This window comes from Falco rusticolus, chromosome Z, assembly GCF_015220075.1.
Source record: "Falco rusticolus isolate bFalRus1 chromosome Z, bFalRus1.pri, whole genome shotgun sequence".
In the NCBI taxonomy this organism is placed as follows: Eukaryota; Metazoa; Chordata; class Aves; order Falconiformes; family Falconidae; genus Falco; species Falco rusticolus.
Genome location: NC_051210.1, coordinates 56,164,604 through 56,182,941, shown reverse-complemented (window position 1 = coordinate 56,182,941; position 18,338 = coordinate 56,164,604). Strand labels below are relative to the sequence as shown.

Sequence of the window (18,338 nt, the reverse complement as noted above, 5' to 3'; positions counted from 1 at the left end):
TGGTGTAGAGGAGTACAGACACACGGTGCTAAGAGACGAGGCACAGGCTTAACACTGCTATGAACACTTCACACAGCGCCACTGCTATGAACAATTCACCTATGGTCAGTTAAAATGATGCAGACCTGGACATGGACAAAATGAGTTATCATTTGGGCACTTCATAATCTAAAGATAACAGACTTCTTCAACTGCATGAGGCATTTATAAGATGGAAGGCATTTGATGGAAGTGTAAGCAGCAACACATGCAAATATACTAGCCACAATTTTACACTTATGTAACAATCCGTAACACTGATGGCAATCATTTGACTGCAGGATTATGTAATTTATGCAATCACAAAACACGTATCAATGCGAGAATACGTATTAGTTCTCAAAGTGAAGTTTCAAAATTAAGAGATGCATTACTAAAGGAAACTGTCATAATTATAATGCTCAACAATATACCCATCTCACCGCTCAAATGCCACCAATGCTCCACTGAACAGAAAGGGACATTGGAAGCTGGTTGTTCTTTCTTCTCACCTTGCTTTAGTTTACAGAAAATACTTCTGGAAACTTCTTCAAGCCATCTAAAGGAATGTGAGGAATGTGTCATATCTGCTAATGTATCCACCAGGAGACTGAAAAGCTCCATCTCACTGGACACATGACTTCAGATATTAATCTGAAGCTCCTGGCAGTGAAAGATTAACCATGTTTCTTTTCTCAGCTCTTCAGAAACAAAGTCCGAATTCATTTATTAGTAGAAGCAAAAAGACATTAGTAAAGACTGCTGATAAGGGAATGGCCTCCTTTCTTCTGTTTCTTTAGTTTGATTCACCTTTTATCCTAAAGCAAATGTTAGGTATGTGACAAGTAGTACCTCTAGTACTGAAAACAAGTTTCTACTTATCCAGACACACCAGCAAGCACCCACCTAGCACTGTAGCTAAGAGTCCATTCTTCAGAGTATCTGCTGCATGTCCTAGAATTATGTTTTGAAACATTTTTAATTCCACCTTACCTTCCTGCATTCACTCACTGTGCAATCACCCAACTGTAATCAGCACAAAGCTAAAAGGTGAACAATGACTGACTACGGGAGAAGGTACAGGGAAAGAAGCTCACCTCTGAACTGTAAAACTAATGAACACAGAGATAAAAGCTTCAAAGTAAGTTTTTGAAACAGCACCCAAAAGTGTCAGACAACCTTACAAGAAATCACACAGGACAGCCCAGACAATGCTTTGAAATTGTGCTTCCCTGTCCCCCAAATCCTGAAATGGCAAGGTCATGGTCTGGAAATCTGCAAGTTCAGCTACATCTTTCAACGCTTGGGCTATGTGACTGAACACTGCATTTGTGTACTGTCTGCATAATAGCTACATTTCATGTGGTCTCGAGACTGTTATCTATTTATTTTTAGTTTAATTTATACAGCAGTTTAGTGGTACCTGGGATGAACGTATACATTCAAAAAATCACAAGGCAAGTTGAAAGAGAAGGAAGACAGTTTAATAGTACATACTAAATACTGCAATACGTCTCTGGCAATAATCACTGTTGCTTCACTTCCAGTAGTAAAAGAGAGTTATCTGGAAAAAGCCCAAGACTTCAAACAGGTTTACCATATTGCTACTGTAACATTTAATGTATGCCATAAACAACAGCCTTTTTGCCCATCTGCATTTCTGCATAGGTACATGATGGTACTGACGCAACTTAAGCCAAATCCAAAACGGTAGAATTCTTCATGTGTGATTCTAGAACATGAAACTTTATCTTTCAGCAGTAGGTCAGCTTGGATTCTTAGGAGGACTTCAGGGTTTAACTGTTGTGTAAACCTCCAGAGGAAAAAGGAACTACTATACTTCATGTCATTCAGTCTTTTCTGTCATAAAAAGCTTGCAGAGTTAAGCACAGACTTTTCAACTTTTTTGTCATTTGATGTCAACTGTTTCCTTGTTTCTCAGCCACAGTGGCTATGAATACTTCTTTGATGATCTCCTTATCCAAGTTCCTGCCTGTAAAGAGAAATAAATTTGCTAGCTATATTTTACTGTGTATTACCAAAAAATGCAAGCAAGTGGCGATTTACCATTCTTCTCTACAAAGAAAATGCTTGTGATACCAGTAAGTGTGAACAGCAGTTATTGCAATTAAGCTGCAGGCAACAAGGTAACTTTAGATTTCACAGGCAACAACAGACTTCAAGTTGCACAAGGGAAAGGAAGAAAAATGGGGGTTTTTTGGTCGTAAAAACATTTTGCAAAGCAGAGAGTAACAAGTTTGAAACAGAAATTCATAACCTCAGCATTACAAACTCTTCAGAAACAAAACAAATTTTATACATTTTAATGGCAATAATCACCTTCCTTGCAGTTACTGAATATTTGATCAAACATTCAAATAATTTCCATCAGCATATTTATAATTATGGACTTTATGAATAATTAGTTGTTTGGGTTTTTTTTTTACTTTTATGTCACTAAAAGGGATAATGCAGATTCCACTCAGCTGGAATATAAAACTGCAGAAGGTCTTGATGGATAAACCTTTAACTGAACGTTACACTGAACATGCTCACTGGTCTTATTCCGGCCTATTTGGGCCAGTTGCTTTTCACTGGGTAAGTCACAGCACGGCCTGCAGAAAGATCCACTTCTTAAAGTCAAACAAGGAAATAGGTAATTTCCTCTTACCTATTAGGACCAGTCTATTTGTTCTCTCTTCATCTTCTTTCCAGGCTACTGTGGTCTCCTCGAGATCATAGAGCTCGTGGACACCTTGGACTATCACTTGATGAGATTTGCCTTGAATAGATACCAGTCCCTTATCAGAAAAATAACTGTTAGGATATATAAACAAACCTTTAAAAATTAAGTATGTAAAAAGAGGAAAAAAACCTCTTCGAAACTAGGCCAAACAGGGAAAAATGTTTCTGGCAACTATGGACCAACTAGTCAAAACAACCATGCAGTATTACCACTTTATTCATAACATCCATTCTCACCTATCTTTATTCTGTTAAAGACTAGCAATTACACTTTGCCGTACTCTGCTTGCTGTTTTTCATTTGGTCAGTATCTAGCATGTTCGAGCAAAAATAAAATGTCATCAGCTATTATGTCACTTTGAATATATATATATATATGGTTCATGACGTATGAGTCCACGAAAGATCAATTGCCAGCAACGATAATGTAAAATGAGCAAAAAAGTTTTATTTCAGACTATTCTGATTAGGCACTCATGCTCAGTATATTCACTGTTCTGAAACAGAATCTGTGAATACTGGAGAACAAACAAACATTTCTGAAGTAAAATGACTAGCAAGAGAATTAAAAGTGATCACTGTTAAAGTAAGCCCATTAAACCACATACCAAAAGTCGTATTAAAAATGTTTTTATTACTTTGTGTAAAACTTTATAAAATATTCTAGTGCAACACATTCTGTAAAAAGTTGTCTTATACTTCCCTAAAGGGGAAAAAAAAAGTGTTTAAGAAAAACCCTTACAAATATTTAATGAAAAAAGGTCTGCATTTGACATGTTAGCTGGAATTCTCTGACTATTACTACCAAAAGTATTATGACTGCAGGTAGGATATATAAAATAAATATAAAAGCAACAAACTTTGGAATCCATTCTATAATTACCTGGGGTTCATTTGCTTTGGTGTATTTGTCTGTGACTGAGGGCCAGCTCACAGCTTATAGCAAACCTCAGATCTCCTAAAGAATTACTTTGATTCCAATGCTCAATACAACAAAGATGCACTTGTACATAGCAGCACTGTTTTCAGACAGCTTACGACGTATCAGTGACTATTTTCTTCTATTTGTCAGGAAGGGGAAGACAAGGATATTCTCATTTTGTTGCTGAAAGAGCAAGAATACAACCTTTCTTTCGATGAATTAAAGTAATGATGTCACTATCCATGATGCACAAGCGTTTTCAGAAAACGAACCGCAGCATATTTTGTATTTCTTACAGCCTACCAAATGACAGACTTGGTTCTCATTTTTTAACAATTAACTCTGCGGCTTGGTATAAGGAAAATCAAAATATATCCTAAACTATCACCTATACCCTTCTCAAAACCATGCAACTGAAAAACATAGGAAGTGCCCATGAAGATTAATACTTATGGGATGCATCTTTAAATTAGTTTAACAATATTGTCAAGTGTAGACCACAACCAGTACTGCACTGCTGTTACGTGAACCTCAACTTCTGCGTATTATGCCAACAATTACAATTACTGATAGCAGTCTATAGTATCCAGCCTATAGTGCTCAATCCCTAGACAAGGAGACATCTATGTGAGATGGATGGAATCTTTCAAAGCAATGTAGGTGAAAAAGTAATTTAACTATGCCCTTACGATTAATTCTGCCACTGATGTTTGTGACTGTACATCTTCCTCGTCTAATCAAAACAAGTAGGATCAATGTCTGCTTCTCTGTCAGCTACCTCCTTTTGAGTTGTTCCACCAACCAGCAGGTAACTGCCCCTACACAGAACAGTAACAAACTGCTCCTCTCCATTTTGTCTGCTCTGCTAGTGATCCAGTAGTGCCCTTGATAGATCTGTAGCTGACAGAACACGAGTTTTTTTACGCGTAAAAAAGGAAAAGCACAAAACAAAGAAGTTGGTCATTTCTGACTAACCTTCAGTCTTATGATGTCCGCGGTACGCCCAGTTTTATCTTTCACATTCTTCTCCCACAGAAGAGTCTATGAACAGGAAAAATGTTTTCATAAACAGAATGGCATGGGATGATTTTCTAATGATTTTTCAGTTGACAGTGCTGTATTACTTACCTGAATGAAGAGATTCAAGTTTTCTTCTTTTATATTTCCTGGAACTTCAAATGTTACTGTAATTATACCCTGCAAATGGAAAGACACACTTACTATTACCAAAATTAATAAATATTTCATTATATTCATTTCAAAAAGCATTCTTTATAACTTGACCTCATAAAAAAGCAAGTATATATCCACATCAAAACCTGAAAAAAAAAATAATCTCCATTTCTGTTCTGCTCTTGATTTGCCACATTATGGTATACTTTTTGGTTCTGTTTGGGTGTGCACTTAAGGGGCATATGCAGTACTTTGAATAGTTGGGATCAGCTTCTACCATGTATTTCTTTGCTGTAGCTGATGTTTGTTCTCAAAGAAAGCCTAAGAATTTTAATTCTTACATGCTAGTAAGCTCAATCTTTCAAATCTGTTTAAGAATGCAATTTTCTCGGCTTACTGATCTTTGTCACAATTTCTAATCTTCAACACAATTCTATTAGACAAAAATTAATCAAGATATTTTTCACCTATCTGTACTTGCCTGTTATGAAAAATTTCCAAAAATAAAGATGTCTGAATATGTTTTATTCCAAAGCAACCACCAGCTTACTGCTTAGAACCAATTATTATAAAAAATGAAGATGCAAATAAATGTGTAGTTTAAAACCAGTAATTTATTTTAAAATAAAGGAAATAATGTGTCTTAAACCTATTTTTGTCACCATAATGTCTCAGTGGCACAGAAGAACATACAGGGAATTACTTTTCATACAACCTAAATTCTTTCAAATGATTACTGCTTTCAGATGACTAGTCTAACTTAAAAAAAAAAAAAGCAACAAGCTTCAAATCTAAACATTTAGCTAATTACCAAGTAAACTCACCAAAACACCCAAAAGCTAATACTTTGAGCAGCTTCAAAACAAGACAGAAAAAGTTCAGTGCTTCATGCATAGTGCAGTATTGCTTCTGTTGATCCCCACAAAGATAATAAGCACCCTTTACCATCCAACCAGGGCTTGCACCCTACTGCAAGAGGTGTTCTGCTCTCATTTATCATTATCATCTGTCTGAACAACGATCTTAAAAATATGGGTGCTGAACTAAACAGTGATAGTAACAATGAATTCTCACTGTTTCCTACTGGTCGAATGGCTCCACACTACAAAACCAACAATAATTTTCTTAATAATACAAGCATGCTATAACTCTCATAACATTCAGAAGGCTTCTACTTTATTTTTTCTACTTTAGAAATCTACTGAGACTTTTATTACTGTAACTGAACATATTTAATATGAACACAAATGTTAAACAAAAACCTATGATCTTAAGATTCTGATTGCAATTATAGTTAAGCATGCAAATGAGTCTTTAGTTCCAAAAGGAGATTATAACTGCCTTTTGCTGTTTTCAAGACTAGCAACTTCACAGTCAAGATCTGCAGTTCAAAAAGAAAAATACAGGCATTGTATGCGTGATATTTTAACTTGAAAATTAAATTTAATCATGCAACTTTATAAAAGGAAAGCACGCTTTTATAAGCTATTGTATAATACATATTACATAAAATATATTTAATAAACAATACAAATTTTATGCACATAGATTTATTTAAAAATATTTATATAACAAGTAATACATCTTTCATACATGTAAATTTATTTTTGCACCCCTGAGGGGACTGTTTGAACCACACCCAGTTGGGAATACCCCAAAGAGAACTGTGACCCAAAATTTATCCACAGAGCAGAGTATCTGTATATGGACAGGGGCCTGTGGGTAACACACAGAACAGTGACAATATCACTAACAAGCAAAAAGTAGCAGAAAGCTACCACACAAAACTACAGGCCCCCGTAAAAAAAATCTCAGTGTCTTTGTTCTAAGCCCCCTTTAAGTATTGCAAGGCCATGTCTCCCTGGAGCCTTCTCCAGGCTGAACAACCCCAACTCTCTCAGCCTGTCCTCACAGGAGAGGTGTTCCAACCCCGACTGTTGTTTGCCCTCCATGTCTGTGTCTCTCTTGCACTGGGGGCCCCAGCGCTGGGTGCAGAACTCCAGGCGGGGTCTCATGAGAGCCAAGTGCATTACTGCAATGACTTGGGGAATCCTGAAGGAGCTGTGGTTCCAGTACTAGAAATCTGTGATCGCATATTCTGGTTTGAGTGATGTACTTACTACACATGTGGGGATGTGTGAAGACATGTATAAACTGTTGGAAAAAGCAGGGACATGTGAAAGCCTGACTGGGACAGGAAGATGACTGGGAAGACACAGGACGATTCCAGCTTCAAGCCCATGTGCCCATGGCAGGGGGTCTTAACAGATCCTTGGGCAGCATCCATGAAAATTAGCCCAAGAGTTGCAAAAGGGATACAACTACCACCTGTAAAACACTGGGAAGTGCGCTGCTCTGCTGTGGGGTTATGCCAGAGCTTATCATATAACTCAAATGGAGCCTCAGAAAGATCGAGACCACTTAGAATCTATCACCATCAGACTGACTGTCACTGTTAAGACTAGTGGACTGCTACAAGATACAACAGCAAATGCGCAGCAAAAATGACAAAACTTGTATCAGAACTGAGCAGCTGGTAACACTGAGGTGGCCAAAGGGAAAGCTGTGCGATAAGCCACCCAATCTACTATTGAAAAGTAAGAGAGTTTAAAATTACAAGAGTCCTGCTGTTAAGCAGCCCAAGTTACAGTGCAGCAAAAATGGAAGACCGCTCCCCAAAGTGCAACCACTCTAATTACTTCAAGTAAAAAGTTGCAAAGCAATGCATGACACCTGCAGCTGCTGCCCACAGAAGTCACATCTGCAGTGCCTGTGGTGCTGGAAAGCTATAGGAAGGCACCTGCATAAGTAGGAAACTCTGGGATTTACTGATGGAGCAGTATGCTGAGCTCAGTCCTTCCAATCCCACAAACAAGACTCCCATGGAGGGACTGGGAAAAAGTGAAAACCAACTATGGTCACTTTTAACTCCTGCTATGTTTACAGGCAAGGAATAAGGGACTCCAAAAAGGCTGATGCCACAGACCAAAAGCTCTGACAGCTTGGCACAGTCACTACTGCCACTCTGGTATTGCCCAATAACCTGGTGGGACATCCTAATGACTAAGGGGTGACCTAGAGTATCACACCTGAACATGCCCAAGGCAAGTGTGTGATCAGCCTCACAGCAAAGCCTGACAAAACTGGAGTTGTGAAAGAGTCATCAGGGGATGAGAAAATCTTGATGCTCCCTCCCCACAAACTGGGACTTGGAAAGGGAAAAAGAAGTCCTTCAAAGATCTACACCTGGGAGCAAAGGAATAACAAGCTGAGGAGAAAGGTCAGAGCTCAGTTAATATGGTTAAAGGATGTGCAGCAAGCTCTGTGAAATTCAAGTCATCTGATGCGTCACCTTACTTCCCAAATGGGGAAACACCCATGTTGTATCAAGTCAACACCAGTCACCACAAGTTTCAGTTCTGGATGGAAGTACAGCTGTTGAACTCAGAAACCAAGTGGCTATCAATAGTGCTGTTACTCTGTGGTTTTACTGTTTTGTTTGCTTGAACATTTGCTTCTGTACTAAGGCATGGTGAGTAGACTAAACAGCCAGGTGCCTTGGTTTGGTGTTTTGCAGGAACAAGGCCTGAATTTTGCAGGAAGCAATGCTATCCTTACTAATCTACACAAAAGGGTGGAGTCTACAATGGAAATACGTAAATTCAAACCTTTATGATACTAACCTCCATCATCCACTTGGCAGGAGATGGAGTTTAAATACAACAATTTTTAACATACATATTCTGACTGCGACAATATTAACCCCTACAGTCTAACTCTCAGTGGCAAGGAGTAGAATATGTACAATGCGTACATTCAGTTTCTGATGCTATTAAGGGTGGATGCTATAACCAATATATGTTCACACAGCTCTTTAAGTACGTGTAAGCTTACGAGGCTTATGTAGCAGGGGGCTGCAGTACTGATGGTGTGGAAGGAGGCCATCAGCTGCCTTGTGTGTGTGTCTCAACCTGTTCCAGCCACCTCTGAAACTATAAATAGAAGTGTAAATAAATAAAAAAAAAATATCCCACACATCTTCAGGCAGAGAAACACAGGGCACCCTGTTAGAGACATACCTCCAGCCACTTGGGACTAAAGACTCTTTGGAAGATGCATGCCGTAATGCCAAAGGGGGTGCACACACCCCTGAGAGACTACAGCTTGTTGTTTACCCACAGAGCAGGGGCACTCCACAGGTACTAAGGGCCCTGCATGAACCACAGGGAAGGAACAGAGCAGTAAAGGGACAGAAAATCATTACACAACTACCCCCAACTTCCTATGTCACCTGTAGCATTTCTGGGAGACCTTGGATGGACCAAGTGTCACCCACTGAAAAAAATAGGGGAAGTTGGAGGAGAGAGAAGAAGAGGTGTTCGTTTAAGTGTTTCTGTAATCATTTCGTATTTCTTTTTTGCAGAACTCAAATCAGTATTTCTATGTTTTGTTGCCTGGCAATAAATTCAGAAATTCCCTGACTTCAGACTGTTCTGCTTTTGAGAAGGGTGTAAGCAGAAAAACATACTGCGATCATAACATTTGCAGAACAAACAAACAAGAAAAAAGGAAAATTAAAAGGAAGCCTTTCTAGTAAAACCTGTATATCATGGATTAGACAGGTGCTTACAAGTAGCAACTGGCATAGAACCGTTTATATTCTGCAAGGATGATGGACCAGATCTTTTTTCCTTAAATTAATCTTTGAAATTAGATATGCTGATTAAAAAAAACCTGTATATAGTCAAATAAAAGCAACAAAGGCAGAAATGCTATTTGCAGTTGCACACAGGGAGAGAAAAGATTCTTCCCTGACATAAACACACATCAGGTTTAGTATCAGGATGAGGGGGAATATATTTTAGAGTTTAATTTGACATACTAAAAATCAACATCAACAGAACCAGTTCTTTGGGTTTTTTTAGCATACACGTGCTTACAGGACCAATACTTAGTTTATAGGGCAGAATCTACCTCACTCTTAAAAGTTAAATTGGTTTCACAAGAAACAGTAACAACGGGAAGCACCCACAGAACAGAAAACCACATGTTTAACTACTCGGTGAAGTTTTATTACAGCTTTAAAGAATGCGAAGTCATGAATAATATCTCCCTGGTATCTACATAGACAACATTTGGACAGAGAATCTACAAGATAAAAGACTGGCTACAGATTTAGGACTTGATTCTGCAAATACTAAAAAGAGTACTGCTATTTGTCTGTTTCAGTAACAACTCTCCATATGAATCAATGAATGATGGGACTTTCTGGAACAATGGAAGCCTATACACTTTTTTTGAAAGCAAGACTTAATATATCCATTTAGAACCTACGTACAACAAAGCACATTCCTGTAAGTATTCTACATAATCTTCCAAAGATCTTAAAACACACTACTCCCTAACTGAAACCTTCTGAAAAACGTGATTAGCATGCAATGCCTGCAATTACCCTGAACAACCTTGTTGTTACAAAAATACTGAAGCAGTATTTTCAGTAATTACCTTATCTAGATGTTCATGTGTTGTCTTTACATGCTCAAGCTTCTTCTGCAAACTGAAAATGAGTAAAGTTAAATGCCGCATTTCAGTAGGACAGACAAAATGTTATTTTGAAATTTAAATAAACTCTTCAGTAATGCAGAGCAAAACTAAAATATCGAAGATAGGCTATATATTCAGAATAAGCTTCAATTGTTAATTCAGATTTAATCTCAAAATAAGATGCTTAATTAAATTGTTTGGTCTAGTTTATGGTTGTTAGAATATTAGTTTTCTTAATATAAACACAATAAGATTATAGTAATGATTTGCAGTATCTGTGGGTTTTTAAATATTTATACTTCAAGAAGTACAAGATCCTTGATATTCCTTTGTGTAGGAGCAAAAGGCAAGCTACATCATTAAAGCAAGAAGAGAAAAATCACTAGAATTTGACAATTTATTAGACATTGATTTTTTGAAAACAAGAACGGTTTGAAAAGCAAGAATAAAAAAAATGTACAAAGCTCTTGCTTGTGAGAATGAAATCTGTAACACTAAGTGAAACGCTGTATACCAACTTCTATTTCAACTGTTGTACCGAGTACAGTGTGCCTGCTAATTTAAAACTGGTCCTCTCTACTTCATAAGGGAACTTGGGGACTTGTTCCATGAACTAAGATTCAGCATCTTACTCTACCATTTTGCATGACAACGTAAAATTTTACTGCAACTTTAGATTACACACCTATGTCTGTCTTTAGTCAAGACAGTGCAGGATTTCTTCAAATACTTTTTCTGTACCAGAGAACATTTTGTGCATGTTGGACATTAGCAAGAGAAAAGAATACCACAGCAAAAGTCACTATGATGACAGCTCTCTACTACTTCAGAGAAGACTGCCCATAAAAATTTCTCATACTTTCATGACTGTAAATTTTAAGAAGCCTTTAACAGTAGGGAAAATATATTGACTGTTACCGAAGTAACATTTCACACTCCTACTTCTTGCATCTTCTTTGCTTTGTTGTAGTCTTCTCATACTGCATGCCACAGAATCCAAACGCTTGATGTGTTTCCTGTCACTTTCAGGCCATGTATAGACTACAAAGTTCTACCAGTACAGTCACACCGATCGGATACTTCATCTGCCTGCTATGCTGGCAGAACTCCTTACTGTAGCATGCAAAGAACAATTTTATTAGTGTACTGGTGTGTATCTGTGCTCAAAAGTTGCTGTATGTAAAGAGTTTTTCTGCTGCAGATGATAGGAAGCCATCGCTAGTATTTTATGTGGGGATTTCTGTATCTATGTACAGGTACCAGGGTAAGCAATTTCACTGTACAGAGCTCAAATAAAAACAAGAGAAATGGAACTTAATTTAAGCAGTCTACAACCTTGGTGCTTTTAGAATTTGCCTTTAAATGCTGCAGTTTAGTGTTTCCTCTGTTTTAATACCAAATACTGAGAACCTCTAAAGGAACTATGGGTGAGATAAGAGATATGACTAGACTGAGGAAAGCAAGAAAGACTTTTTTTTTTTTCGTCAGCTCCTTAAGGATTCCTCAGGTGTATGGAGCACAGCACTTCCTAGTAAACCTTACAGAATGCCACCTAATAGTACGGTTAATCATATCTAACTGTGAATTGCCATTACCAAGAACAATCCTTTTCTGGTTTCACATCTTCTTACTGCTTTCTTGTTTGGCTCCGGGATAAGGCAGTTTAGTTAGCTGATCCATCGTAAGAACTCAGGACATGGGTTTATGATCTAATAGTTAGCTATCGCCCACAAAGGATACACTGGCCTTCCTCCTCCCTTAACCTTCTTTTGGATGCCCATTCTGATACGGCCCTGATGCTGCCACTGGTACAGACCCAACTGGTACAGTGAAGGAGCACAAAAGAAACAAACACCACTTTTCATAGATCAGAAAAAAGGGCAGCAGAGAGTCGGGAAAGGCAGGCTATCCTTTTGATAATACTGCATCAGTTGACTGGGAAATCTCATGAGCACACCTCATCTACTAGAGGTTACTAGCTTCATCTTCAGCAGTTTCTTCCTTGCGTGAATAAGGAAGTGTCTACTTTTCTTTAACTGAACCGTGTGCATCCAGGAAGAAAAGTGAAACTCATACTGCCCCCAGTTGCCTACTCCCTCCTCTTTACAACTGCCCTAGCACTCCTTGCTCTCTTTGCTAAACAACTTCAGCACACGAAGTGTGTGAACAGAAAATACTCCTCCTCACCTCCAATTTTACTTTTCCACTTATCTAGCATACTGAAGCACACATCGGGCATCAAAAAAAACAAAGGACATGAAACACAGTAACCAGAATTTGTAATGGGTTTTGTTTGTTGTGGAACCTCAGTCTCCCATTGTTTTCTGTGAAAACTAAGAAGGCCTTCTCGTTCACCATGATGTGAAATGAGAAAAATGTTGAAATCCTTTAAAAAAACAGAAAAGAGTGTACAAATTTACTCTACTACTAGTATTAAAGCAAAATTTGTATTTTGGTAAAGAAAGGCATGCAAACTCTGGCTCATTTAACTTTACAAGGTCAAAAACCTTCTGTTGCACGCGTTTCAAGTGGAAAAAAACCCTCCGTTTCAGATTACCATTTATAAAGCAAGAATTTTAAACAAGTGACTAAACTAGAATTTATACCAGAAACTCATGCAAATTTGAACCAGTATGTGCATGTGTCTATTCCATCCATGCACTTATACAATGGATATTATTCTAATAAGAGACAGTGAGATTTCACCATACCTTGTTCCAGATAAACTGTCAAAAGCATGCAGGTCCAATACATTAGAGAGATCAACTCTAAACAGGGGGGAGAAAGAAATCTTTGTATTTTTGCTATATTTAAATATATTGTGAATACTTATTTTTAAAATAATATTTTAAAATAATTGAAACTTGTGTTTGTTTTCCTGTCTATCATACTAACGCAATCAATCCTTAGCCTTATTTTTGGATGTTGGTAGTTGGTATTGTCCCCTACAAGGAAATGCAGCGTTTATTTACACAGTAATAAGCACAGAAACAAAATTTTTAACAATACAGTAAAATACAAGGTATTTCCAAGAAAGATGATAAAAACCCTCACACCGAATGCCTGAGTAGTAACTGATTTTCCCTAAATGGGAAAAGGAACCCTGAAGTTCTTCCCAGCAATTATCCTGCATCCTTAATATAGGGCCTCTCAACACACACACACACACAGCAGAATATATACAGCTTATACTGACACACTGTTAGAAAACAAAACTGAAATACGCAATAAGGCAAGTGCTACTATGAAGAATTTCAGCTCTAACATCTGAAACAGGCAAATTAAAAACATAATATGGAACAGAAAGCCCTGATAATATTTACTTGTAAGAACAGCTACCTATAAACTTGTCTAGGAAACCTTTTTTATAAAAGCAATATAGACTATAGGTTTCACTAATAACAACAACTGATAGCTTTCTAATTATTAATAGCAATTATTAATATGTGGGTAAATACAAAGAACATACGAGACACCAAAAAACCCCAACAAACAGGAAGACAGACCTCTGCACTGTAGCCAGTATTATTAAACTTTTACACCCAACAGCAGCTTTACAAAGCAGTTTCTAATATGGAAGGTATTGATGTAAAACATCAATAATAATAAATTATATTTATATATATAAACATAATATAAATTTATATAAAAATATAGAATAAAAAACATAAATAATCCCCTCTAGAGTTCATTACCACATCAGTGCTGTTATTTTTCAGAACACTGCTGAGAACAAACCATATAGAAACACTCAAGAAAGTGCTATATTGGTCCCTTTTAAATGTGGGCTTTTGAAGGACAAAATTCCCTAATTAAAGGAGGTATGTTCTCAATTAACATGTTAATAAATTAATTTTGTGCCTATTTCTCTTTTGGAATGTTTGATCATGGGAAAGACAGTATGTGTTGCTCTCTAACGAGTATTTATTATAACACAAGAGTTGTCATTAAGGACTGGACCTAAGGTCCACTTAATCTTAATATCCAAAATCTAATGCTGGCTGGCATCAGACACCAGACAATGACACAGATGTGGATAATACACTTCACATATTGGATATCTTCCAATGGACATGAACAATTAGAACAATTGGATGTTCTAATGGACATGAACAGATGCTGATTTAAGACACAAAACATTAAGTTTAATATCCTCTTCAAATCTGCTAGCCATGCTGGATACCATGATAACCTTTACAGAAACCTTAGGGCTTTGTTTTTCCATCTTACAAAAATCTTGGCCTCAAACTTGAATTCATTTCCTAGGGCAATCAGACACACATATGCAATTTATGAGCAATTTACCTTTATCAATAATGTCTGCCTCTTTTCCCTCTTCAAAGCATTTCATCCACCATTTCTGTACTCTGCCTTGCAAGTAAAAAAACAAGGAACTCCTGACCTGCTTTCTCAGGAGCACTGTTTGTTCTCAGCAAAATCATGTCGCCACTTCTTTGATTTCGGCTGGAGCAATCTGTTATAAATCTTTTTCTTGTGTTTTCCTAAGCCCTGATCATCCTTCATGATTTCCTTCCCTATTCTGTGGCACAAGTGAAGTTCATATATATATATATATACACACATATATATATGCACATACACACGCATATATATAACATAAATCCCAGAATAGTAAAAATTTGTTTTCAAGAGTTTACTAAACAGGAAGAAAGGGAAACGCTACAATTGTATCTCTGCAACTCCATCCGTCTGCATTATTTGTTGTTCTTTTGGCATTCAATCACTCATGCTGCACTTCAAGTACATACACTACATGAAGAAACATCACACTTCAAAGATGTCATGAAAACTGTAAACAGAGGCCTCAAAAATAAGATAGCCAAATTTGGATATTGTAACATTAGCTATGAGCAAATACCCAAGATATAACATCAGAATAAAATCCTGATTAAATTTTACCTGGAATCATCAAAGCGTTCTCACCTCCATTTACAGATGGAGAAAAATTTATCCAAAAATACAAGTAAATTTATCCTAATACAACCCAACTTTAAGAAATACTAACTTAATAATATTGAATTTAAAAAAAAGGACAAATCAACAAAAGCCTAAATTTTGCAGCAGAATCTAGAGTGACTATTTACATATTAAAACTGAATGCACCAAAAAGCTGGTAAACATTAAAAACCTGATTATAATTGCTCACAAGTTTACCCATACCTGGTCTTTCAAATGTAAGTTCCTAAATTACAATAACTCCATTGAAGAAAAAAACTTTTTATGTAAGAGACACATGCTGACCTAAAAGGAATGATTTACTGAGGATCACCAGAAAAAACAATAAATTAATGAATGTATGAATATGAAACACCTCTCAGTAACAGAATTTATGATCTCCTCCAGAATACTGTTTATTCTTGTTCTAATCATTCTTCAGCAGAATTTGCAACTTGACAAGCAAGGAGCATGAAGTTGTCAAAGCTACTTAAACATTTCACCTTGCTCCCTGAACAAAGTAATGAAAACAGCATGAGAACAATCCTTATAAACATAACAGGATAGCCACTAAAGAGAATGCCTTTCATAGTACAACTGCTTAACAGCAGAGCTTAAAACTTCAGCGATCAGACTGCAGACAGAATTTCAAGTAAGCTAAAGCCAATAGAAATCTTAACAAGTTAACATTTCTGGAAATGTAAACTGAGCTGATCTTTAGATAGAAGTCAGACAAGCACCTATCCTCAAAACCCTGGGTTACCAAACGAAAATATGTATTCTACAGCCACTTGCTGGTCTTATCTGATGAGCAAAAACCAGCAAATACTCTTCTCTATGCTTTCCAACTATATTTGAGAATAACTTTAAAAAGTCAAGTATACTTTGTTAAGATTACATCTACTATTTTCCCTTCAGAAGTTACTTAAACCAGGAATCTGTATTATAGGAACATTTATCACAATATTGCCAAATAATTGATGTAATAGTACACACACTGTTCCTAGTCGTCTGAAAGACGCTGCTCTCCTAATGTCCCTGGGAATACTACATCCGTTTAATCCCTTTTAAAAGAAGAAATGCAAATCAAATTTCAACGAAAAATGGTAAAAACAACGTAAAAAAGCAAACAAAAAAAATTACTGTTCCTTCTCATAAACTTCCTTGCACTCCTTTCAAAGTAATGTTGTAGTAACAGCTTATTTGCATCAGCCATTGTAGAGTAAGAAAAATCTTTAAGCTGACTCAACAGAAAGAAAACATAGTGCACGCAACTCATTAGTTACTCATTAGATCTGGTTAATAGGTTATGAAAAACTGTGAATTCCTACCTAAAATACTCCCTTAAAAATCTGGTACACTTTTTGAATATGCTGAAGCCAATTAAGCTGCACCTGTATTAGCATTTTTCAGGAACCTTCCAAGTGCTATTACTCCCTAAATGGTGACATAACTATTTATAATAATTTTAATAATTAAAAGCCACATTTGTATTAAGCTTAGAACAAGATGCAGGTTTTTGGGGGAAAAAAAAAGGAAAGAATGCCAAAGCTTTTGTAAAATCTACTTCTCATGTAAATAAATATTTACAGGTATATTGCAAAGTCCAATAAAACCCATTAGCGATAAGCTCTGTAAACTACATCTTAATGGTGATTTTTTTAAAAAAATTATACACTAGTGTAGGATGTGAACAGTAACAGAAAAAAACCAAGAAAAATACATTTTACTCCTCTAAAAAAATGCCTTTACTTAGATGCTCATGCATGAAATAAATATTTGCATTAACTATTCCTCATTCAATAGTTTTCCTTTAAGCAACCTGATCTACTAGCATACTTAAAATCTGTTACAAAAGAAGCAGGATCTAGTACCTAGTAATAGTGGCCATTTAATACCTTGATCTTTGTGTCTCTAGAATTTTAACAAGTCCATTTATTGACCTAAAATAAAATAGAAAAATAGAAGTTAGATGAAAAAGCAAATGTAATATATTGCCTGAACAAGTTAACAGTATGAAAGCAGTATGAGAAATAGCACTACAACAATAACCCCAATTCTGTTATCAACTTCTCAAACAAATCAACACACATCCCAACAGACTTCAGTTTTGTGACTTTTTCATCTCCTAAGTAAGGGCTGGGGAACTTTACAGGTTCCAACAAGATACTCCCAGTGAGAAGTGCGTTTTTCTATCCACAACCCTTCGTGATACACTTCTGGGTCTAAGTGTTTTTACTTTTAGAATTCAAACCACTAATAAAGCTGTAAAATACTTCAAAAATTTCATGTTTCATTTTGATTATCATGGTATCAACAGAAAAAGATGGGGCATGTCTTTAATCGCTGACTTGAATCAGACAATTGGCTCTGCACCCATGACAATTTTTTGGGACCTCTTCCATATATCTTTGCATTTACTAGTGAACTCTGGCAGATTATTGTATTTTTTTGCCGGATGCTAATTCTGAAAAATGGGAACATCTGCCCAGAAATCTACGAGCATGGACACTTAAGACAAAGGCCTGTCCTTACTAAGTAACATCAAATCTTACACCTAGATAGGCAAACTGCTAAGAATGTGTAAGCACATAAAAGCATTGAAATGCCTTTAGAAAGAGCCAGTGTCTTCTCCCTTCTGAGCTAACGATTTGTGTCAATGTAATCATGAGATCTAATTTCTGTATTAACAAGAAGAAAGTAACTACATTTAAATAAATATATTTGAACCAATACAGTGTTAGTTATGCCAAACATTTCATACCTGACAGATGTTCTGACTTTATTCAATTCTTCCCCTGAAACCAAATCTGTTTTATTGATGATTATAAGATCAGCCAATGCAACCTGCCTATGCATTAAGGACCAAAAAAAAAAAAAAGACAACATGAACAAACAAATACCTTTTCTGTAAGGCCAAAACACTACCTCTTCCACAGCACCAAAACAATAGTATAAGCATTGTTAGTAAAGAAAGGCA

At 36.5% G+C, this 18,338-nt stretch overlaps 1 protein-coding gene across 10 annotated transcripts in view; it reads right to left on the bottom strand.

Moving 5' to 3' along the window:
• Window positions 1-1,480: 1,480 nt before the first annotated feature.
• LOC119141271 (COBW domain-containing protein 1-like) overlaps window positions 1,481-18,338 on the bottom strand; it is a 29,033-nt gene continuing 12,175 nt past the window's right edge. For 6 of the 10 annotated variants that reach the window (XM_037373387.1, XM_037373389.1, XM_037373393.1 and 3 more), the window contains 8 exons: window positions 18,123-18,209; window positions 17,257-17,301; window positions 13,114-13,170; window positions 10,364-10,415; window positions 4,814-4,882; window positions 4,661-4,726; window positions 2,690-2,819; window positions 1,481-2,011 (listed from right to left, as the gene is read on the bottom strand). In XM_037373387.1, coding sequence (XP_037229284.1) covers window positions 1,938-2,011; window positions 2,690-2,819; window positions 4,661-4,726; window positions 4,814-4,882; window positions 10,364-10,415; window positions 13,114-13,170; window positions 17,257-17,301; window positions 18,123-18,209 — 580 coding nt within the window. In that variant the 3' untranslated portion in view covers window positions 1,481-1,937. The other 4 variants (XR_005101885.1, XM_037373388.1, XM_037373392.1 and 1 more) reach the window with 4 other exon arrangements.